The following is a 25,002-nucleotide window of genomic DNA, read 5'->3' as shown; positions in this document are numbered from 1 at the left end:
CGGAATTCTGGGATGCCGACGAGTATGAACATAACTCGAGTCTGCGTCCCGAATTTGCACGTACTTTTGTTTAGTTTAACGGTGTTTTATTGCTAACCCGGTCTCTGGTAGCTGCCCTTACTCAGTAATCCTCAAATAAACAGTTTAAAGCTACCCAGAGCTTCGTTTTACGTGGTATGGCTGCGAATGATTTTTTCAAAGTTTAACAAAAGACGACCGCAATTCGACCGTTACGTACTTTTCACGAGAAACTAAATTCTTAAATATTTTCTGTATATTTGTAGAAAAATCATGTGTTGTGTACGCCGTTCGCTTTAGAATGTTCCATTTTTGTTTTGTCGCGATTGTTTCGAGGATGAGAAGTGATTATTCGAACGCTGCAATGAACTATGCAGGTATAAGGTATGTATTGCACATACATTGCACGATTTCCCACTCCATGTTCAATTATGTTTTCACGTAGCCATAGCAAGAGAGCTGGGAGACATTATTCAGTGACTATTTTTTCGAGGCCGATTTTTTGTGAGAATGCGAAGGGAGGCATGTGTAAGTTTCATTAATAAGGATTATCTCTGATAGCGCATAGCGGTATGGGAGGGAGGCAGATCACCCAGAAATTGCATAAAGCTAGTGATCACAATTATTATTTGTTCGGAGCTTAAAAGGGTCGCAGATTAACTCAAACGTGCTGTGTGAACGTTACTATGGCAACAGTTTCGAGTGTATGTTTTTATTGGCAGAACAAAATATCGGTATTAACCCTCTTGCCGAACGGTTCGAACATCCCTTGTGGACGCCTTGGTTTCGCGTTAGATCACCCGTAATATTGAAACTGCGTTCATTAAACAGCCAATTTTATTTCTCTAATAATTGGCGGCGGGAGATATTGGGAGTCTAACTCCACAGTTTCAACCAGATTGTACAGGAGCTTCGGCCGCCATCTTGAATGTAAGATAGAATATGTTTTTGTCAAGCGACTCATATATTTTCATCTTTTTAGTACAAATGGTGATAACCAAACTTGCAGGAAATTTGACTCTCTACAACTTTGGTTGCGACAATTTTTTGTCAATTATTAATATATTTTCCAACTTAAACCTAAATTAATACAAGATTTTCATATTACGTATTACGTATATTATGTTCGGCTGAAAATCGTCAGAGAATTCAAATTTACGCCTGACGCTGCGTGTTTCGGGAATTTAAAGGTTATTTGATTACGCTGCGCGTAGCTCGCCTGGCTCTTCCAACCAATCAAGACTTGCTTCAGCACACCGCGCGGCGTCGATTGCTTCAAGCAATTGGAACGAAACTTGAGGCTGAACCACGCTCGCCGACGGTCTGGAATTTAGATGATTTAGACCGTGTTTAAATTGAAGATTTCGAATCGCGTCTTTCGTAGGGATACACGTTTGTAAAATGAAATATGTCGCTGAAACTGGCAGCCGGACGTCGCGTATCCTCAATCTTTTATTTCTTAAACTAGCGTATGAGTCCATTTTTAAATCGTTAAATTTTGACTACGCGCATCATAGATTACAATTTTTTTAAACTCAAAAAACGCCGTCCCCAGGCAAACTCGACTTGATTTGAGTTTCTGTACGTCTGAAGAATATTCTGTAAAATTTTCAACTTCCAAGTCGCATGCCGTCACGAGTTTCATAGGACTATACGAAAATAAGCGTCGACCTTAACCGTACCCGTTTTGCAATCGAAAAAAAATGTGTCAACTATTATCATAATATCTCAGACAACGATTATTAATATAGAGGCGTACATGAAGAAAAAATGCATAGGTTGGTGTGTTTTGAACTTCTGTGCTAGCGTTTACTGCTTGACGGGTGGCCGCGCGCAGCCGTCACGTCCGGCCGTTAGTTTCAGCGACATAAATGCAATTGCAAATGAATTGGTATATTGCGGGGTATTAATTTTTTTTTTTCTTAAACAGACAGTCTTTAGTGATATGACATCCAACCCGTATATACAGCATGAGTAATATGTTGTCATTTTCTGATTATAGTTTAGAAGTGCGTGATTTCATTTGATCTGGACAGTGCAACGAGGACTGCTGCAATCCAAGTATGAAGTAGCCTGGAGGAGGTAAGAATCCATACTTTAATAATTATTTAATAATTCAATACAGTACATTGGAAACTGAATTTTTAAAATTAATTTGAGTTTCATCGTTTTCCCCCAGAATTGAGCAGAGATATCCAAGTAATTCCTCCATTATTCGGCAATGTCGGTGAGTTCGCATGAGTTTGGGTTACGCTTATTTCCCTGGGACTAGGAATTTGGAGCATATACATATAGTTTGCAAATTATTTATTCATGTTGTCTATTGTCTACTCGTATTATCTAGTGCTTGTGTGATGCTTAGCACGGTGGACTACGAGTCGGTAACAGACCTGCATTTACCGTCCCGGATATGTCGAAATTTCGTATGGAAAATCTATTTCGTGCAGAGAGAAACCTCAAATTTTTGCGATTAGACGAGAGGGTCTGGTTATTAGTTTTATATTTCCGCTCACGTAAGAAGCACGTTGTATTTTATGAACAGAAAACAAGGAAAATAGCAAGTGCAGCGGTAATTCCGTATTACAGTATTTGCTCACCAGGTAATTTATTTTTCAAACATACAAATACCAGTGGTAGTGATTGCTTGATCACGAATACTTTTTTACCGACCGCTGTCGATAGTAAAGGTGCTTGCGCGTGACGGTCGTCACTCAATTACCATCTGACCTGTGAAGTAGGATCGAGCTAATACGTTTCATAAAATATATAGGATTTATCGGTACGATGATTTGCCTGAACAAGGTTTATGGAGTTTATGGGTTTATGAACAAGATCACGATGTTTAAATCTGTTTTTGAAACGAAATTTTGATAGCTGAAGGTTTTTGTGATGAATTCGTGACAAGGGAAATAGATAGGGAGATAATTCGTCGATGCTGGTCAAAGTGGGATACTGTTTAATGATTTACGATGTTTCGGCCGGGCCCCGCCGACCATCTTCAGGAAAATTTGACAACCAGCGCCTGCCTAGGTGTTGTAGCATTTACATTTTGCATGGAAGACTTCCATGAAGTTATTCGTAGCTAAGATTGACAATCTGAGTCATATTCAAGCTCAGGGACGCTTACAGTTGTGTAAATGTTTTTCTACACTGCGATCTTTTACCAATTTGTACTCAATGCTTTCTGTACCAGTTTTTTTTACCATTCATATAACGCGACCACCTTGAAGCATCTCGCAAATGAAGCACGAATGCATATAATTTTCTCCATAAATTTATATCTACATAAGCAATGGTGTAGCAGCACTAGGCTCTTTATACGACGCCACAAATCATTTTTTGTAGAGTTTAGTTTTTGTGATCAAAATTGAGTATCAAATTTCGATCACGTCTTTTAACAGAGTTCCAGCGCTGCGCTGAAAATACTGCAAAAGTAGATCATCGGCACTAAAGATTAGGGATTATCACGCAATGCATGAACAATATAGGTAAAACTTTACAGCTCTGATACATAAATACTGGCTTTTGAGTAAAGATTTCCTCGACGTTGCCTATACCGAGTTTTACACCCGCGCGGTAAAGAGATTTTTACGAGCCGAGCAAAGATATAAAGGTTTTATCGAAGTCCAACCGCGGCGGCGCGGCGGCGGTATTATGCTTTTAAGTCACACCGTTTTTCTTACTCCAAATACTGGGTGACCACTGCTCAAGGTAAATATTTGTACGATAATATTACACGCGTTTCATATAGCTAACACATAAAACATATAAAAACCTGTTCATTATTTCATTCCGTTCCTCTCTCCGATATCAAGTAATACGTTATAATCCGCCAAAATTTCAAGTTTTTCATTTTTTGGGCCGTCCCACATACTTGTAAAATTCGCCATTACAATAACGAGCTGAAAAAATGAGAAGATAATCGTATTATCTTATATTTGAATTGCGTTCTCGTGCGAATGAGAAGGAGAAGGACGAGCGAAATCGTCCGACTTTTCCCATATGATCAGGTTTTGCAATATTCCTAGATCGACCCGCGTTAAAGCATTTCGTACAATTTACTCACACCGACCAAACACCCCGTATAAGATACACCTACCTACGAGCAGTGTAAATGGACTACGCCGAGAGTGAGAAAAACAGCATGCCTGTAGCTCCGCATGCACAGATGTTGCCCAACGTTTTGCACGGACCCATCCGAACGGCCGTAGAGTACCTAAGGATGCCGGATCAGCGGTGATTGGTGCGATGTGCATGGTCTACACGCGTGTTCTGTACCGCAGATTGTAGAATATTATCGCGCGCGGAGGTCTGCCCGAAACGCATGTATCGCCGCGTGTTCGTACAGGTATAATACGATACACCTATATGTGCGCTGGGCCAGGGTTAACCGCGAGGCACGTATGCAGTTTATAGACACGACGACGTCCCTTCGATTTACGCATAAACGCGGGTATCTCCCTTGGTGCGTGGGCGATCACTCACGCCGAGTGCACCACCTCCTCGAAGACGGTGTTCGTATGCTAATCCTCCACGTAGCTCGTCCCCGGAGGTCCTCTTCCACGGCTCCAACATATCCTCGCGTTGCTCTTGCGATGTCCGATCGAGTCTCGAGTCGTTATTTAGCCGCCCGATATCCGTACAACTCGGCCGCAACCGTCGCACCGGAGGTACAAGACCCGTTTTCCAAAAACCCACCATTTTATTGAGACATTTTGTTTTTCCTGTTACAGGTAAATCCGTCTCTCTCACAATACCTGTACGCGGGTACATATGTATATATATATATATATACGTGTGTAAATTTTTATATATATACATATATATAAAAATTTACACACGTAGGCGACAGGAATTTATCTCTCACTTTGCATACGATCAACCTCTATACGTACCTGTAGCATAGTACAAGCCATCACTCGGCGTTCCTCTGAGATTGTCAAAATTCTATTACAAACGATTAGTATAACCGAGCTGGCTGCCTGGTTAGCCTTTTTTTATCGGCTTCTATACACGTGTTTCACTTACGGGACGTCGACTTGTATCTGCAGGAAGCAGCTCGCATTGCTTTTGACTTTAATTATGCAAATATGTGAAACAACCAGTCTCTTCTTTTCTGTTACAAATCGATTACGCAAACTAATCTCGTAGGTATAGTAATGCGTACGACGAGATAAGTCCGAGGAAATGATGTAGAGGAAAAACGCCGATCACGGCCACGATATGCCGTCGAATCATAGGTACTAAATGATAGGACTCGATTTCGTCCGCCTCATCTATCATTCTCGTGCAGGTGGTTTGATGTACCTACTATACGTATATACCTAATATACGTATACCAGCGAGATTTATCTCACATAGTGCAGGCCGCGTGATCATCACCTCTGCTTATATTTCCTTCATTGATGGGCGATCAATATATCAATGAATAAATATAAAAACCATCGACACGTGGTTCAGCGCGAAAAATGAAACACGGACACGCGCGACGTGCTGCTAATTACAACCAAATTACAAGAACTGTTCGTTTCGCTTGATCACCAATCAAACTCTTATAACTAGACAAGTTTTACGACGACGGAGGCGAGGCTGTTTAATCGAGGAAAACATTTCTTTCTACTAAATGATAAATTCTCCCGAAGCCGTAGTATACCTGTAACGTTATATACATACGGCCAGATTCAATCAACGCGTTATACAGGTCGGCAGATTCGCCTACTTTGTCACGTGTCGTGAAATTTAAATGGAAATACGCTTCGTTCTACATAATTACGAGAAATTTGACGCATAAAAATTTTGAGACCAAATATTCTTCGCATACTATCGACACGCGATTGACTGGAACAAATTCCTCAGTTTAAATATTCGTAAGAAAATATTGTTTTTTCATGCTGAAACAGATCTAGTTAGAACACCCGAGAGAGTGAGGCAAAAAATTGTTCAAGATTCCATGTTTTTGGTGCAGGTTTAGCATTATTACTGTATACAGACGAAAGTAAGTTCCGTGTACAAGACGCATAATTGTTTGAAGTATGGTCTGCAAGGATGTAAGAAAGTGGGTTGACGGTACCTGCTTCACCTTTTCGACTCTGAAACGTACGCAGCATATGAAATACGTGACTGTTACTTTACTATCCGCGTGTTCCGTATAGTGACACATATTGGAAAAGTAAATGGCACTGCACGTCGGGTTTATAATTTTTAAATTCAGCACGCATAAGACGTGATATTCTTACCCTGCAGTGACGGATTTCAACGCGATTCAGACCTCAGACCTGCGAGAACGAAGACTAATCGATAAGAAGCTTATTTTCCGATTATAATCAAGCAAAAGGTGGACTAATTCCTCCTCTACCATCACGAATTTGACGAATTACATTTTTAACCAAAGATCATTATTCAGCTGTTAAGATGTTCCTGATGTAACAAGATGCAGGATATCGCATATAATCCATATCTAGGCGTTTCTCTTAACGGTGCCGTATACCGTCTACAAAAAATTCTATTCCAACCCGAATTACGTACTGTCAAGATTTGAGAAGTAAAAAAATCCCCTCGCCACTGCTGCACAAACGGCCTGTAAGGCAATATTACAGACACCGAGTCGTATATTACCCGTACAATACATGGGTAACGACGCGGGACACCGTGTTACACCGTGCAACGTAAGTCGAACGGCTTGCGGCGTGTACAAATAACGTGAATCGTCGAAAGTAAAACGGTATCGGGGATTAGTCGTTCGGTACGGCGAATAATATAGTCGGTTGTTAGCGTCGGCCTCGGGTTTTACAAGCGGAGCTTACACCGCGGTTCCGCAAATATAAGCCGCGCCAACCAGGCGATTTTTATTGCTCCGTTAAGGTAATAGCGAGTGAAAATCGTCAAACACATCCCAAGTTCCGAGGCGGCGCGGCTCTGTGGCTCCTTATTCCTCTCCTCCGTCGGACGGATGACACGCGATGCGTTGCGCGGAGCGTCGGCCGGGACGGCGATAACTGCGGAGCTGCGAAGAGCCGGCTCGGCATCGTCGAAAAAAATTCGAAGTAACTCAAACGCCAAGTCAAACATGGCCGCGTTCCAGCCGCATGACACGTTCCTCATTCCCTTACCCCTTGTCCTTCGCTCACCTACCTATTCGCCGAACCGAAGGTGCTTAGACGACCCGGTATACCTGTCTTTACCTCTGCTGCACGCATCGTCGTGCGTCTCTCATATCGCAGCCACGCTCCGACGTCTCGCGGTACCTACAACTAATAACTTAACAGCTTTAACGCCTCTTTATTGCCGCGGTCGCACCGCGCGTACGCGTCCTTCCTCTTACATTGCGCGAAGAGACAGGTTGTGTGTAAACACTGAGAATGGTGAGTGGGTACACCTGCTCCTCGAACTTTTCTTGTAACGACGAATTTCCTACCCTCCGGGTCTCGGAGTGCGACTCGCGTTGCGTTGCGTCTATTTGAAGATGTGGGAAATAGGAATGGAAATTTGACTCTCTGCCCGTGTGATTCATTATTTCAATTTTTATCCCAAAATTGCGTCACTTGCGTCGATGACTCGTTCCACGTTATCGTGCAACGAGACATCCACGCAGATCTATATTGCGGTACGAATGGTTGTGTACTTTTTTTGTACGTCATTACGCCCGGCGGCATTTGACTGCCGAATCAGCTGCAAAAATATTCCGGGATCAATTAGACAGTCGTAAAATGTACCGGAACTTTATACAGCCTAAGTTTAGATGGATACTCGGAAATGTTAGGTTTTATTTCGTAAAAGTATTCTCTCTCTTCTCCGCAGCAATCATATTTAAGTTGCGTACATGTATATCTGTATTAGGTATAAATAATATGAAAATATTTTCGCTTCTTCAGATCCTCAAGTGGATATTTTGTGGTTGATTGGTATTTTCCGTTAGAATTGTAACACGAGTAAGGGGCTGTACCCTGAGTCGGTACCTGTAACCCGCTTTTCCCGAGTCTCCCGCAAGTCTGTTATATGTTTGGACTGAAAGAAATGATGAAAATTTGAGCGTTCGGTATACGGATAGTGAATGAGGCTTTGTGTAAGGTTAAATGGGCAATTTAGGAAAAGAAGAGAAGGCTGCCATAGACTCTCCGTCTCGTAAAGTCCAAGTTTCTGGGGGCGTCCGACCGAGCGAGGAAAATCAATTTGTACAACTTCGCGAGCTGAAACACGGACCAAAGCCCTCCTCGCGGCGCGCAGTGTTCAATGGCCGGAATTAGACAGCTGAGCAAATTTTGAATGGAGGTTAAAAGTGGTCGGTTGTATGAATGGGAAGCGTTGCGTCGCGCCTCGGCTGCAGGTTGGCTGCGAATCCGTTAAGTGACGCTGCAACGCAGACGAGAGAGAGAGAGAGAGAGGGAGAGAGAGAGAGAGAGAGAGTGAAAAATGTCTAGAGGAGGCCCGCAGGGAGGCAGGGTACCCGTACGGCCTAGAGCCCGGATCCTCGGTTTTACGGAGGCTGAAACAGTACCTGCCGGAGAAGCCGGCGAGTTTCGTACCTGCAATTATTTTCCCCCAAAGGTGAAGGCAAAACCCGGTTGACCGAGCTCCACGGCTGCACCGGATTTCGGGTGGTTGCGAGGTTATTTGCGCACGAGTCAACATATCTGCACCGCGTCCGAAATACCGGTATGCAAATTTACCCCCTCTAACGGGCGCGGGATTTGGAAGCGAGATAAGGGACGCGCGATGTTTCTTTATTTGCCAATACGGACGAGATGCTGTCGTCCTAAGACAAAGGAAGCGCTCCACCTCGGGAAGTGCGGCCAGAAAAACACCCGAGGTGTCAACCGGGTCAAATATTTACTTTGTCCAGCCCAGCGCCACATCCGCTCTCTGTGCACGCACCTTGAAACCAGGGTCGAAAGGCGACCCCACGCGTTACTCCGCAGGCGAAAAGAAGACAACGTTTATGTAACGCGAGCATGTCTTACGCGTTTTTCCACGCGTGGTTTCCGTACGCAAAGTACTCGTTTCTACGACGGTAAAGTGAGTCTGCGAATGCGCGTGCGCGGAATATTGAAAAGACAACTTTTAACTCCTCTTAACTCATATAAAGCGGTCTTTTCGCCTCCGCTATTTGCAATATTCGTCTTCGGATCACCTTCGATTCGTATTACAAACTTAGGCTCATCGCGAAATGACCGAGTTTGCCTCCTTGGTGCAGAATATACTATTTTCGGTGGGGAAGGCTTGATTGTCTACTAGTCAAGTACGCTCGAGGATCGAGTCCTCTTTTCGAGATTCTTTACCAATTTTCTTTGCAGGCATGCGCTGCACTTTTATAAAGTCTCGAGGAGTGCGTTTATTTGAGAGTTGCAGTGTAGGTACCGAGCGGGCGGATCGGACGGTACATTAAGGCAAAGGTGCGGCTTCAACGCGCCTCATATCCTATACTTATAAATGCGAACAAACTCATCGTCAGTCGGGCGTGCCTTGCGTTATTAAGGCTTTGTTCACGACTGTGGTTTAAAATTATTTATGGATTTTAATATTTCGGTAATGCAATGTTCAAGGATGCGATAGGACGGAAGAGTGCGAGCGCCGACGACGTCCTAGCAGTGGGTAATAAAAAAATATCGAGGGTAGGTGTATACGTGTATAAAATGTTGATTACGTACTTGCTGAACCGCAATAAAAATAGGATTAACACGAATTACGCGCGGGTAATATTGTTCTGGTGAGTTTTCATTTGGCGGAATCCGATGCGGATCATCACGGGTTTTATTTTCGCGTTTTATTGCTCTGCCTCGGAATGATGAGTTGCGTCACTGCCAATTAAAGGCGACGCATTTTAAGCCATCGTATTTCCATATACTGTTTGCACTTGGCGTAATTACTTGGCGATCTGATGATTAGAGGTGCCGCAGATGGGATTTTATATCGTGTGCTAATTAAAAATTGTAAAAATAAATTACGTTACGTAAATTATAAACCGTAGTTTTAGTCGAAATCGATTGAATTCATCGTTTGGTTACTCCAAATCTGGCAATGTGGCAACTGCTTTTGCAGACTAAAGAGTTCTTCTTCTGCAGCTGCAAATTTGTACGCTCTGGAGTCCCGTCGTGATGAAGTTATTACGTAGGTACTAGCTAAAGGAGGAACGAGTTCTCCGAAGTGATCATCTTGAGTAGACTGCGGTAAACCAGGCTACTATGGTGTGCCATAATACGGTCCAGTGCAATATTATGCCATACCATACAAGGTATAGCTGTTAGTAGAACCGCCTGTAGGCCAGCAGACGGTGGTGAAATACTGAGGATACATCTCGAGTGAAATTGCAAAAATTTGGGATGATCCGTAAAATCAATCAGAGGCTCATAAAAGTGAAACTACGTATATGTATATTCATTATACCAACCTGCCAACAAAGTTGTTCAATTTTTCAGGCGTAGGTGTAACTTAAAAGTAGCTGTACATATTAGGTTATTACACAAATAATGTCGGCAATTCGGCCGCAATTTACAAATAATATTTTTTTATACTCTGTAGTGCAGAATTAAAGTGAAAGTATTAGGCATGTGTTGGCACGCGCTTCGGATTCTCCGCAGTAAAGCATCCTCACTTTCCTTACTCGAAATTCCGTATTTTCCTAACCAAACACTAGAGTGTTTACTGTGACCGCGATTAAAAATCACAGCAAGTATCTTTCTATATTCATGCGCACTCTGCAGATAGGCGTAAGAGACTACCGAATGGGTGAACACAGCTAGTAGACAAATCTTAATACTAGTATAATTCTAGTAGGTATAATAATACTACGTTCAACCTTAGCGCGACTGAAGGAGATGTTCTCAACTTGATCGTCAAATCCATGCAGTGGTTCCAATCGAAACGTATCGGTTTTTCCGAATACTCTTATACCTTTTCGCACTACCTAATTGCTGGTTGTCTTTGTACATTTGGATTTCGTTGCGTGAGCCGCATGGCCTTCCACTGGGTGCGTCCCTTGATTCTTGAATCCATCCAGGCACTGTACCGCAGTATATACCAACATCCAAGTGTCGGTTTATGCCGCATAATGAGCCCATGTTACATACGTGTACCCATTACAGAAATGTGTGAACACAATGCCCGTGGCTCGTGACTGCTATTCCAGTGAGCATCACATGCTGACGGAGAGGGCGAGAAGCAGGGAGGAGGGGTTCGAAGGGGAGGGGGAGGAGGACTTGGCTAAAGGGGTGGGGGGATAGGACCGCGCTTTGATGTCGCCGCCGTCGCGGGGGACAGATATTATCATCGTATAGCGTATACGTAGAGACCAAGCTCCTTCCTCCAGTCCTCCTACTTTGGCCCTCCTCCGGCCCCGGAGGCCCTCCCGTCGAGGCCGGTCCCCGCGTTCGTTTGCACGCGTGATACCCGCGGACCGAGAAGCGAACCCGGTGACAAATCTATCCCCGATGGCGGCCGCGCCCGAAAGATACCCGAATCCTCCTCTTCGAGTGTCGGAGCCGCACGAGTTTGGCGCCCTCGTATGTGTGTTTACCACTGATCGAAGCCTCTCCAATCCTTGACATGTTACAAGATTGGAGCGAGGTCTGTAGGTATAATAGTGAGATTTATATCCCTGGAATACGCGAAATCTGTTGTTTTGGTCTACCATTTTTTCACCAATCGTCAGACATAGAAAATATGTACGTAAACGTTGGTAACATAAAATTGAAACGCTGTTATACTTATTATTATGGGTTACATGTATTGATAGAAAGTTTGAAACAAATGGGGATTCTCAACTGTTCGAAATAGGCTAAGAGTGGCCTCGATCTTATTCGAATTGTTTAGGGTTTACAAAACTCACTCGATAAGCTTTTGATGTCTTCTTGTCCTCACTTCCCACTATGCGCAATGACTCGTATCAGGAGATCGTGAGTATCGCCCTCAAAATCCTACCTCGATTTTTACGAAAGCACCCAATAATCCGTGGTATGTTTATCCATGCAGCGTGAGGTTCAACGGCTTCAAGTTATTAGTTACTGTCTTAAATTGTTGGCTAATGTGTATACTCAGGCACGTTCAATTAGGAACTAATACTCAAGCTCGTTAATTTAGGAACTAATAACTAACAATAATTAATGAAAAAAATACTATCGCCGTTAATAACCTTCAAGCTACGCCTGTGTTATATCGTGTCTCAATTTCCTTCCGTGCGCCATTCATTCATCCTCAGGTATACCTACCCAGTATTTAGTCCGGGAGTCGAACTCGATAATTAGTCACGTCCATCATCGGACTTAACAGAAGCTTTCGTTCGAAATGCCACTCGGTACGGCGTTCCTGATGTCTATATGCATTTCAGGACGAGGGTTCACACCGAAGCTGATCGAGTCGAGTGTATTATACACATATTCAATATCTGCGGCGAAGTTCCAAACTTTTGTCTATAGGTTGTAAAGTAAGGGTAGGTTATAAAGTGTGACCTCGTTCCGACGGATGAAATCTATAAACGCGGCACGTCTTACTTTACCTGAAACTTCTTAGTAGGGTAAAGTCGTACGTTGCACTATTGTGTTCAGGAAAGCAATTAACAGTGCCTAAGCTGCACGGCGCCTTACGATTTAAATAATATCGACGGGACAGGTATTTATGACTAAGAAAGTGTCCAATAGCAGTCATTATGTTTTACCAGTAAATAGGACACCTCATTCTTAGGGAGTAAATCGTGTAATTTCACCGATTGCTGTACAATGTATTTATTACCGGTAAATTAACCGGCATATACCTTTCCATAAGATATAGGTACAAGGTATGATATAGGCTTAGAAGTCGAGGATCGTGACCACTTTGTCAGTGCAAGGTTTTTGGGCGTGGCATTGGAGCGAAAAGAAGATGAAATGACTTTAACGAGGGAAAGCTATTTTGGTGGTTTCGAGGTGACGCCTGCGGGCAACGGGGACTTATAGATGAAGGGGCCTGATGGGGCTCGCCGGATATACAGTGCCGTGCTCCCCGGAGCCTATTTGTATTGTTTTCCCTCCTCGGGCATGTCGCGTTATCTCGAAATCTGCGCTGTCGTCCGACGGTCCTACCTGGTAATTCGCCACCCCCTCGATCGGGTTCGTTATCTGGGTGCGGTCCCTGTGTCAGGGCTCTTAGCCTGCAGCGTTCGCCCGTTCGTACTCCACGAGACTATTGCCCGGGTGGATGTGACAATATTTGACGCGAGGCGAACGCCTCGCAGCGATAGCTACAGTCTGTTTACCCTTGTAATATTCCTTGGAGGTACCACAGCCTGTTTGTCGAGGCTTTGTTTCCGCTAGTTTCCGTTTCCTGTGTTATCGCCGCCCGGCAAACATGGCGGCACCTCTGATCAGATCTCCGAATCCGCGCGTACGGCTGCACGGAGATCTCCATACAGCCGACGATCTCGGAATGTGTCTCTCGATCCTTCGAATTCCAGCGGTAATTTTCTATTCCAACGATACGCCACCTTAGCGGTATTCTTTCATCACAGTATTCGTGCATACAGCTATGATAGTTTGCCTGCGATGTGGTTCTCTTCCAAGAGCTCGAGGTACCTCCTGTCTGTTTGAGCAGAAATATTTTCTTCATCGCAATCAAAATCCAGAATCTATAATAAAGTATGATAGTTGTCGTTGTAGGTACCAGCCGCATCGGTATATTTCGATTATTCTCCGTCAGTGCCCAGAGAAATGTGTGATCTTTGACCTTTGTTACGATTTTATTCACTATCGTACACGTTATATGCATAATTACCGAATCAGGCGTTTTCATCGATAATTAACATCGCAGCGCAACGATGAATCGGATCCTTCGGTACCCGGTAAAAGCTTAGTTGCAAAACGATCAATTACAACAATTAACCCGTTTGTTATTGGTCCGCGGCAGCTGGTGTATTGGTTGAGTTCTGATCGCGCTACTACTACAGACGTAGACACGTAATACTTACATCGAGTTTGTTTTCAACTGCAGCTCCCGCCGTTCGTTGAATATCAATAGCTGGGTTATGAGTGCATGGATGCGTCTCGATGCCTATGAAGGTGACGACATGTGTGAGGCATTATGCGAAGGTGTATAAAGTGGATCAACTGTATCAGATGTCATCGCAGCTTAAGAAGAAATGTCCTGAGTTAGTAACGCTTATGGGCACGGTTAAATGGGCTCGGAATATTACAAGCATAACTTCACGAGTATGTATATATATGTAGGTATAGATGTTTGAATAACTTGCATTCAACGACAGCTCAACTATACATGCGTGACTTTATCCATTATGTAACACTGAATAGGAATCGCCTTGACACCCCTTAAAGCTTTGGGGGGAAAAAAAGAAGGAAAACAAACCGAAAGAGAAAATAAAGAGGAATGAAAGAAAAAAGAAATGTTCATTCTACTCCAGCTCCGGCACGTCATATATTAACTTGTCAGTGTTTTATTTCTCGTATATACATACTTCTAATTCTTTTATTTTTAACATCACACCTCGGAGATACCACATAAACTGAGCACCTTTTATCTTCTCTGTATTTCGCCGACAAGTGTATATAACCTGTGGTGTATGCAGGACGTTCGCGGTCCGGAGCAACAAAAGCCCGCCTAGATCTTTGGAGGAGGTAATTTTTATGCACATAGGAATGAAGTATACATACATATATATATGTATATATATATATTTGTGTATGAGTCTATCTGCGCTTTACCCTCCGAGTTTATATCTCACAGAAAACTAAACAATTCGGAGAATTTTTCATTCGGATGATCTACAGCAATAAAAGAAATGAATAAAAAAAAAAAAAACGATACACGCTATGGGATACTCGTGCACGCTCGATTTTGCTCTGACGAAAGCACCTACTGATAAAATTAACGCATACCACCTGAATTATTGGTGAACGAGTCTTACGTATATTTAGGTATACGCTGCTTAATCAGCGCTGGCATGAAGAGATAGATGAAATTTTTAAGATTAAAAGGACAGTAAAACCTAAGGCCGAATTGGGGTTCGTTATAATTACGAAGAGGTTGTAATGAGTTTATTTCCCTAGATTACGACAATACCGATTTTTAGCCGATGGGCTTCTCGAACTGCGCCGGCTTAAGTATACCTACATGTGACAACCGAATGACTAAAACCATAAAGCCGAATAACCATTTCCGCCCAATTCCGTTCGGAATGATCCAAATAAAAATGCATGCTGGTATTGAAATATTTCAAGGATGACAGGATTTTCGAGACGCATCGAAGCTTTTCACAACCCGTCATGTCGGTACTGAGAATATGGAAAAATTTACTTATATATACGCGTATTGACACGAATGGCGAAAGAGGTTGCAGTTTATTTTATCGTCAATGCTGCAGCCCCGAAGACTGCATGAGCTGTCGGGTGCACCGAAGGCGAGTAGATTCGCTTGCCGGAGATTTCAATGCCCGCAACTACAATACATATATATGGTATAGATTTTTAAAGCAGAGTAGGAATCGTGGCGCTCTTTTACCTGTAGATAAAATAATGGTCGTCAATATTCCCAGCTCTTGTCAAAATCAGTGCAATATGTACGTGTCAGACGAACGCGATACGGCAGGAGAAGCGGATGAGCACTTTGACCCTCGTGCCGATGTCTGTCGGGTTGCTGACGGACACGTCGGACTCCCACGTCTCACTCGCAATCTTTTACTCGGCGGAGCATATTCGAGTAGATACCTATCCGTTGCATCTCGCGAGGCCTACGGAGTGATTCCCACCATGCAGCCGTGCAAAGCGCAACGTGCATAGAACGTACATCGTGTCCAGGAAAGGTTCATTACGCGATATATCGCGGTCGGGTCGGGGGCCCCGGGGGCGGCAAGTCGCCCGGCGAAGCAATGGCGGTCGCATTGCGCAAGGAGAACCTTCTTGGCCTCGGTGCTCGCCCTCTTGTAATTTTGGTCGGCGGACCGGCTCTTCGGTAAAGAAGGAGCTGGATGTCCGGGCCCTTGTTATTACAGTATTTTACTTATAACGCGACTAGGATCAAGAGCATCGCGCGTTCGATCGTCCGGCAGCGTCGGTGGCGAAGGAGGATGTCGCGGTTGTCGTTCGGAGACTCCCGCTCGATTCGTAGGGTCCGCGCGTCGGAGGCGGCGGGGGAGGCGGCGAGCGGCCCAATGCGGTGATACGGCCGGATCCCGGGGAGGCGGGGCCCGACTCCTGGCGATGGCTCGCGGATGCTGTAGTGGGGGCGGAATGGACCGGCGCCGCTCACCGGGTGGGGGGTTGACAGCGACTACTGTGCATTTCCCACGTGCCCTGGGAACCCTTGCGGCGGTCCGGCGGCCCCCGCAATCTCGCCCCTTCTCGCTCTCGCTCTCGCTCTCGAGCCGTATCCTCTCGCTCGTTCGCCGCGATGCCCGAGAAAGAGACGCCGGCGACGGTCGCGGCTCCCAGGGACCCGGGGGCGCGGGTCCGTCGAGTGCTACCTCCGTAGCCGCGCAGGATGCAATCGCTTTGACTCCCCGCGGGGGCGGTGGATCCGCGGGGGGCAGACGGCCGGCGTCCTAACCTGACCTCCTCGCCGCACGCGGGGGATGCTGCGACGCGGGAGAGAGAGAGAGAGAGAGAGAGAGAGCGCGCGCGAGAGAGAGAGAGAGAGAGAGAGAGAGAGAGAGAGAGAGAGAGAGAGAGAGAGAGAGAGAGAGAGAGGGAGCGAGAGGGAGAGAGGAGTCAGGGGCGGGCCTAGCTCCGGCCTCCGGGAAGGGATGGACGAGAGGGTTGACGGGGTCCTAGGGGAAGTGACGTGGCCCTAGCGGCAGCAGCAAGGAGCCGGGAACCCGAAGGATTTGTGAGCAACCGAGCCGCTATTCGGCGACCGGCGAAAGGGAGACGGGGCTATAGTCCCGTCCTTCCGAACGGACCTGCAGGGATAAAAAGTGCTACCACGTCTTTACTACCCACTTCCACTACTGCCTCACCGCGCGCCACTGCAGCCGTCGGTTCCTCCCGCAGCATCGCACTTATACCATACCACGCCGCTTCCGCAGCCCGGCTTATACGCGATCTTCTTATACGAGCGGGGACCGGGTTAGTTCAGTAGGGAGGTACGGGTCCTCCAACCAGAAGAAGAGCCAGCACCGAGAGAGACCCTTGCCTTACTACACCACCGAGACCTACCGTCTTACGGGTCTACTATTGGGGCTACCAGCTACCAGGAGTAGGTACCACCTCGGGTGGACTATCGGTTGGCAGACCACGCACCATCGGTTCAGTTCAGTCCGCGCCGCGCACCCAAACGGTTCAGACCTGTCTTTCTGCACGGCTTAGCCCCAACTTCGTGTATCCAGAACGTATCGAGCGTTATACGCATCACCCTCGTCGTACGATACGACGCCGCTTGTACCAGGAGTACTCTACCACCGTATTCGTTTCGTCTGCACCTGTACACACCAACCAGTTTCTGCAAGGATCGCGCGCGAGGCCCGCTCTTCGAGTCTCTCGATACATGTACCCACGACCGTCTTCTCGTATGTGATCCACGTGATTGCCTGCATCCGGAGAACAGTGATCCGAGACGACTCAGAGGTTACACTCAGAGGTCGTACCTGTATCATCCTGATTTTTAAGCCGGTCGATCCAACGTTGGACCGCGGTTCTTTCGCTGCGTCGCTGTAAACCAGACACGAAGGAACTTCTTTCGTACGCAGAATATCGCTGCAGAGCTCAAGATCAACGTTCTCCTTTCCGTTGTCGGTAAGTTACGCATAATTCGTTTTTATATTCAATTATTTTTGCATATTTCATTTATCAAATTGTTATTCCCCGCACTTCAACTCGACTTAACGTAATACATTCTATCCTGCCGTAATGAGTTATAGTTATCGCTCTACGAGAACAGGAATGTAAACAGTACGCGATTTCATTCATAGAAGCTGAACGCCGCCTTTACCACTGCCATGGTTATCGCAACAATCTGCTTTGTATACATTCGGTTTGTTTCTTCACCACCTATAATTCGAGCCCACTCCCGTAATCATACAAATTGTCTTGTAAATAGTTCGAAACCTTCAAGAAGCAGAGGAACCGGTATAATTGTGGGTATAATTTTTCATTCATCCGCGTTTTAAAATATCGAACGTATTTCAAAATCGACAGCTTTATCCGAATGTGCGTATACGAGTATATCGCACATATAAATATATATATATACGGTTGCGCATCTTGCCGTTTTCAACTCTCGATTCACGACGACCGCTAGGGTCATGACAATTATTACGGTGGATAAACACCGCCGTATGTAATCGAATACCCATCGACATCGGCAATGTTTATATACCGTCTGCAGGGATCGTATGAAATGACCGGTGTTTCGATGTCCGTAAACGAGTATACCTATAATCCTACACGTAAGTCGTCGAGTAGTGAATCACGTGCTGCTGGCCTTTGTCAGTGTGGGAACACGATGTTTACACAGCTCGTACACGTTGTCTCGAAGGTATATACATACCTATATACATATTGTGAAATCGTGTAAAGACCGCGTCGTAGCGTTCGTTCAAAATATGACTCCGTATATTGATATCGATGTTCTAAACGATATAAAAGCTTGTCTTTCGCGATCGGTGACCCCGTAGAAAAGCGACGAAAAATCGAACCGCGCGTTCGATATAAATTTTTCACCGGGATCGCATAATCGGCAAGAAAATTGCCCCGCGCCGCCACCATTTTTCTTTCGATATCAAATGGAAGGGCTCTCCATGCAGACACCGGCTACTGGTCTCGTGGCGTTGCGATGATCGCACGTGGTTCCCTGCGGAGGGTGTGGTCCCGGGGTCTAAAGAGCTACTGGTTAAAAACCGGTAGCCAGCCGCCAAAGTCCTGGGCGAAGGGCGGCGCACGGTAGCCAAACGGAGAGCTTTGGTTGGCTCTCCTCTTCCGTGCTCCTCGCTCTCCGCGTTTCAACGGCACCGCCGCCGCCGCTCGTGTACACTCGACGCCGCGTTTAAACTTCACCTCCTCACGAGAGGAATCAGTCCCGAATCGGCGTTGACGGTTCCGCAGCCGATGGAGAGTATCGGTCTCGAGTCAAACGACGGTCTCCGCTTTGTCCCCGCGCGATCTATCGACGAAAGAATTGTCGCACAAGTCGCAGCGCCGATGAGCTGCGAAAAGGGCTTTGATATCTTGATTTTCTGAAATTCGCGAAATTGTAAGAGATTGCGGGTGAGACTTTGAATTTGGGTTCTTCAGCCCAGTGCAGATTTATCATTGCCCCCCGCAATATAATCTTCTCGGCTGACGGTGTCATTGTGTGCACACACGACTCACGATCTTCGTGTATAATAAGAACGGCTCGCCTAGAGTGCGGGTGGGAGACGATAGGTGGGCAAAGTGGGGGAAGGGACGACGAGACGCGGAAAGAGGGTGGACGAGGTCCTCTTTAGACGGGGGCGAGTGGAGGGGGCTGCGAGAGGAGAGAGAGAGAGAGCGAGAGAGAAGGAATGAGCGATAGAGGAGGGGGTGAGAGAGGTGGCGGAGAGGGCGAGGAGAAGGAGAAGGAGTAGGAGTAGGAGTAGGAGTAAGAGGAGGAGGAGGAGAAGGAGGAAGAAAAAAGGCGCACGGCGCGGCGCGGCGCGTAACACGGTAGCCCAATTAGAGCTCACCGCCTTCAGCCACCTTTGAAGCCGTCTTTAACCAGCTCGAGGGCTACGCCCAGACCGCTCGCACCTTTTTCGACATGAGTAGACTGTGTTCCGCGTTTCTCAGGGATAACAAACCGTGGCATGCGTTCTCGCGGCAAGAGGGAGGGCGGGAGGGAGGGAGTCGTTGGACAACGATACCGGTAGAGTCGCGATTTGATAGATTTGTCATGTCAGGGGGGAGGGGGAGGGGGGGCGATGTCGTCGAATGTGTACCATCAGGGGCGTCACGTGACCAGACGTAGCTATTCGCTTGTTCGCAGGTAAAAGAGGACGAAGGAGAAGTATATAAGAAGCGAAGGAGAGAGAAGCCGAGGAAGAAGCTTCGTCCGGCCACGACGTCGTCACCAGGGCGAGGCGCAGTGATCTCACTCGGTGCAGGGGCGACAAGAGGAGACAAGGAGACAAGGAGACAAGGACGACGCCGGGACCAAAGAGGGAAGACCGAGAGCGGGGCAGTCCTCCTTCGCACACAGGCCTAAACCGGCACGCACCTACGCGCGCACACTTTGAGGTCCTCTCGAGGTGGGGAGGCGATACTCGTTTGGCGATAGAGATAGATAGAGTGGTAGCCACGAACCAGCCCGGCGGTGGGAATTTATAAGGATGTTCGCGATAATGCCCATGGAAACGGAGGGGCACGGCAGGGAATTCGCGCGGCGACAGAAGATGCGCGCCAAGTGCAGCGTCGAGTTCGTGTGCAAGTACTGCCAGCGTCGCTTCACCAAACCCTACAACCTAATGATTCACGAACGCAGTCACAAGGACGACGTTACCTTCACCTGCGAGGTATGCGGCAAGTCCTTCAAACGGCAGGACAACCTTAAGCAGCACAGGTAAATTATTAATTATACGTATACCGCGTATCGATCCGTTCCATACAGCGTCTACCTGTTGAGCCGTTCGCGAGTATTCTTGATTTTTTTTTAAATATTTTTTTTGTTGTCTTTTACCAGCCCTTGCTATCGTTTTATATTTCATTGTTTTTTGTTTTTTTTTTTGGTTTTTTTTTTTTGTTCTTGCGTTTCTCTCCGTCACCGTTCTCGAGTTACGTAGCATTGTACGGTTATACGTGTTTTCGGTATGTTCAATCAATTTCAAGACAGCTCTTGCATAATTCGTACGTCAAAGACTTTATCGGTACGTTGACGAAAATTCTTTTCGTGTCCGAAAAAGTATCAAATCATCGATATTCGAAATCACGATATCCAAAGTAATTTACATTTATATTCACCGGTTTGCACGCGTATAGCTAATATCTGATTTGTGTAAGAAGCGGGTTTCGGGATCCGCGAAATGACAGCCGGGCAAGTGGAAAAGTGACAGATATTATAGTGATTGAATCGCTTCGATGGTTTTTGGATAGCCGAACCAAACTGACGTTTTTTGAATTTCGAGTATAGTTTGATTGTTTCTTTGAAGTTTCTAATAATATTTATCGATTTTCATCATATCGAAAGTAAGGAAGAGACTATTATACTTATTGATATTCGGATTGTGTGCTGGTTGCATAGTATATATACCGATAAACCTTTAACAATATTATACATTTCCCGCACTCGAAAACGCGTAATTGCATCTGCACGATATACATATATTATAATGCACAATGATTATGCATCCTTTTAGTGCAAAAATAACGATTCTTCTGGAATGTTTTGGCATGGAAATTTAACCCAGTATCTTTAATATATCTTTCGATATAATCAGTTATTACCATAAGTTACGTATACTAAATTGTATCAAACGTATATTCGTTGAATCATCTACTATATGTGTAGATGTCTCAACGTGAATATCGTATATATTGTGGATGATGTGTCATACACGTACACGTGAGGCGCGCAGCAATTTGTTCGGGATAGATATTTTTAAACGGTGTTTCTGTATAATTTGATTCCGCATATCATTAACATTTTATTAGACTTTTCATTATATAGGCAGGTCTTTACCGCGGCATCAATGAATACAGTTGCGAGGATGAAAATTTTCAGCTGTCAGCCTATCGAATAAAATTCAATTTCACACCTCTCTCTTTCCGCTGCAATATATACACGCATTTTGTATCATATACATAAAATTAATCGTTCGTTTATCGAACCCGAACCCTACCGCATGAGATTACTTGTACAGAGATTGTCCATTATCAGTGAAACAATTTATTCGCCGTCGTGTGTCTAATTTTGTCGCGGAGAAACTGAAAAATTGAATGAACGTAAGTAAGAGAGTTCATCGTACCGGAAAAACATAACTTCGTGGATATTTTTTCTCTTCAAATGACTCGATACGTCAGATTCAAATCCAGCGGCTGCTCGTGTAGTATAAAATTCAAATCAGAGTCGCGATTCTCCTGCAAGTAAAGCTAAAATATCAATTATTATACGATTGCGCATTACCAAAATAATATTGCAGTACATGACGAGTATACGTCGGTGTGATGTCATTACACTGTATTGTCAAATAGGTCGGACTTAATGCGTAGGCATCGTATGAAGAGGTTATAACACGGGAGGGGGGGGGGGGGGGGGGCAGTGAAACGTTAATCGTTTAACAAATGCAAATGATAAGCGAACTGCAAAAGCAGCAGCAGCATCGGCTATATAAGTGTAGAGTTGGCGTTTGGATCGCTATAATAGCCGCGTGTGTTCCTACATAGTAAAACTGGTTCTGATTTCTCGATATTTTTCCCCATGCGTATATCGTACGTACACGTATACCCGTACGTAGATTTGTGTAGGATATAGAAGATGGGTAGCACGTATAGCGAGCATGCAGCCTGATGTACAGCGGTTGGAAGCGACGTATAACCCGTAAATCAGGAGAATAACCAGTGTGTGTTGCATCGGGCATAGAATGTACAATACAGGTATATAGGTGTACAGGTATAGATGTAATACCTATAATACAAGTATACAGGTATACGCATAGCGTCAGGGCATTGGCAATAAAATAAATCTTCGACGGTGGTGATGCTAATGGATAACTGATACCTACAAACCTAAATAGCGCCCCGGCTGTATCATATAATAATATCTTGTATATAGGCTGTATGATAGCCGGTATGCCTTTGCAGTGTAACGGAGGTGGTCTTGTTCTCTTCTGTTGTAGATGTGGGTGGCGGTGAGCGGGAGCTCTGAGTCTCCTGCCTTGACAAAAAAACGCACTATTTCCACTTCCACTTTCCACTTTCCCTTCCGGCCTCGCTCTGACCTCCACTCGACCGGCTCCTTCTATACGTCCGATCGAATCTTGTTACTTGTATTCTCTCGTACTCGTTACTCTTCTTAACACCCCCTTAACCGCTACCCGTCCCCAGCAATATCCCGACAATGGTAATTCGTTCTATCCCGCATCCCGCGCAGCGTGCACCGGCTGCTCTCCGCAGCCCTTTCGCCCGCCTGCGGCCTCTTTGCCTCGATCGTCCGCACCTCACTACCAGACACCTTCTTCTTCACCTTCGCCCGCACCTGCATCATCCCGAAAACGAATTAAACCCGCGGCATGTGCCCCCGATTCGGTTTACTAACCCTCGCACGGTCATCCCATTCGACATCGAAGAACCAACCCTCCTTATGGTCCGATTTCTGCCGTCTCTGTTCCAGGAGCATTCACTCCGTCCCTCACAAGGGCTCCAACGGCTACTCAAATGGCTATTCGAATGGCTACTCTAGGTATTAGAAGCCACCGCCCTCCCTAGCGCGTTGCTGACGCAAACACCACACCTCAGTCACCCCTTCCGCGTCGCACCATCTCCACCCTCGATCCTCCGTCCTCTGCATACTCGTCATACCTCCCCGCTAAATTCCTCCTCGTCAATTCCGGCACTACGTCTTCCCGACGGATTATTCCTCCGCGAAACGGGATCGCGGATCGAGAGAGGAGGGACGAGAGGGACGAGGTCCAGACTCGAGGAGGGCCCAGTCGCGGATGCGCGGAAGACCGGGGGCCACCTCGAATCGGGCCTTCCTGGACGCGGCACGCCGAGAGCCAGCGGTTCGTTCGTCTTCCGCAGCCGCGGCTCCGAGAGACGACGGGGTATTTCAAAGCGCGGCTTCCGTCGGCCACGCCCAGCCCTCGGGCGACATCGGGAACCAAACCGTCTGTGGAGCAGAACGGCTACCATATATCCACCAACCGTTCGGCTCAAGCCCGAAATCAGTCTGGAACGCCTCGAGGCTGAGCACGCGGCTTGTGCGGAAACACCTGCGGTAGCCGTCCGTCAAATCGGGCAGACGGCGCTCTCGATTACTTCCGTTCCTTGGGGAAGAGTCGGCGCGTCGAAGCCTCTGGATTTCGCCGTGCTGCGACTAACGACGATGGACCCTGCACGGTGGTGATTTTGCAACAACATGCACGAGACGAACAGGGGATCGGCAGGATGCGCGGGACGGCGTGCAGTCGTGGATTTCGGTGTCGAGTTTATGTATAAAACCTATTAAACGAAGCAGCTACAGCGTCTCGACCGACTCGAGACTAGCATTTACGCCAGCTTTTAAAAACGTTTTACACTGACCCGACGATACAATAGCGTGTAATAATATAACACTCTTACCTGTAATACGCAACGACAAACCCAGGTGAATTTTTCAAACGTGTAAATGTATATGACATTTTTGGTTTTTATTATTCTTGTTTTCATTTGATGATTTACAAAAATCTTTATTATCCACTGTCACGGTTTGCGAATTATAATAAATATTGTACAGAAATTTCTCTAACCTCCAAAAATTTCTAGAAACAAACAAGGAAGAAGTAGAAAGAAAAAAAAAAAGTAATGAAATTAAACGAACGAAAGTTGAGGTAAATAGAAAAAACTAAAACAATATGAGACTGCAGGTGCACTTTGTAAATAGCTTAATATAATATTATACTGTGTTTTTAATATTATTATTATATAAATAATATGATGATATCCTGATTATATTATCTTATAAATATTATTGAATTATATAGATTTTAGTCACTATATAGAGCTCGGATTATAGGCCCCGATATATTATACCTACGGCGGCATACCCAGTTGTACCTAGTACTATATATTATATTCGAGTGATACGATGACACCGATGATTATTTTGTCACCTCGTTACGACAATAACGATACGACTATGAATGCTACGGCACGGCATTACCGACCCGATGCGTGTTTAATTTTCACGGGCCGGGCAACAACGAAACAACAGCAGAAGGATAACGAAAGAAAGACAGAAAGTATAAGAAAAGAAAATAATGTCCTTGTGTATAGCGTGTCTTGGCAATAATGGGGGATATCGCAATGTACCGTGGGGAAATCCACTATCGGCCTATACCAATAAATTCGCCAACTTGTCAAA

At 45.6% G+C, this 25,002-nt stretch overlaps 1 protein-coding gene across 6 annotated transcripts; it reads left to right on the top strand.

Annotated features, from left to right (window-relative positions):
* The first annotated feature begins 74 nt into the window (after nt 1-74).
* Nucleotides 75-25,002, top strand: LOC107218707 (protein drumstick). Of its 6 annotated transcripts, XM_046738780.1 has the most exons (5): nt 75-402; nt 2,021-2,100; nt 2,198-2,245; nt 19,933-20,505; nt 23,272-25,002. In XM_046738780.1, exons 4-5 carry the CDS (start codon nt 20,276-20,278, stop codon nt 23,345-23,347), a joined length of 306 nt encoding a protein of 101 aa, XP_046594736.1. In that variant the 5' UTR covers nt 75-402; nt 2,021-2,100; nt 2,198-2,245; nt 19,933-20,275; the 3' UTR covers nt 23,348-25,002. The 6 variants fall into 6 exon arrangements, with proteins under 6 accessions (XP_046594736.1, XP_046594741.1, XP_046594745.1 ...); XM_046738785.1 differs by lacking the exons at nt 75-402; nt 2,021-2,100; nt 2,198-2,245 and adding exons at nt 4,604-4,615; nt 6,422-6,423; XM_046738789.1 differs by lacking the exons at nt 75-402; nt 2,021-2,100; nt 2,198-2,245 and adding an exon at nt 4,604-4,615.

Source organism: Neodiprion lecontei, chromosome 1 (assembly GCF_021901455.1).
Source record: "Neodiprion lecontei isolate iyNeoLeco1 chromosome 1, iyNeoLeco1.1, whole genome shotgun sequence".
In the NCBI taxonomy this organism is placed as follows: domain Eukaryota; kingdom Metazoa; phylum Arthropoda; class Insecta; order Hymenoptera; family Diprionidae; genus Neodiprion; species Neodiprion lecontei.
The sequence above is the reverse complement of the archived record's forward strand: the minus strand, read 5'-3'. Positions and strand labels throughout refer to the sequence as shown.

What these genes read in the sequence shown, in the direction of transcription:
- LOC107218707 (XM_046738780.1), top strand. Translation starts at nt 20,276, where the DNA reads ATGTTCGCGATAATGCCCATGGAAACGGAGGGGCACGGCAGGGAATTC. An exon ending in GACAACCTTAAGCAGCACAG is followed by an intron (nt 20,506 to 23,271) that starts GTAAATTATTAA and finishes TCTCTGTTCCAG; the next exon opens with GAGCATTCACTCCGTCCCTC.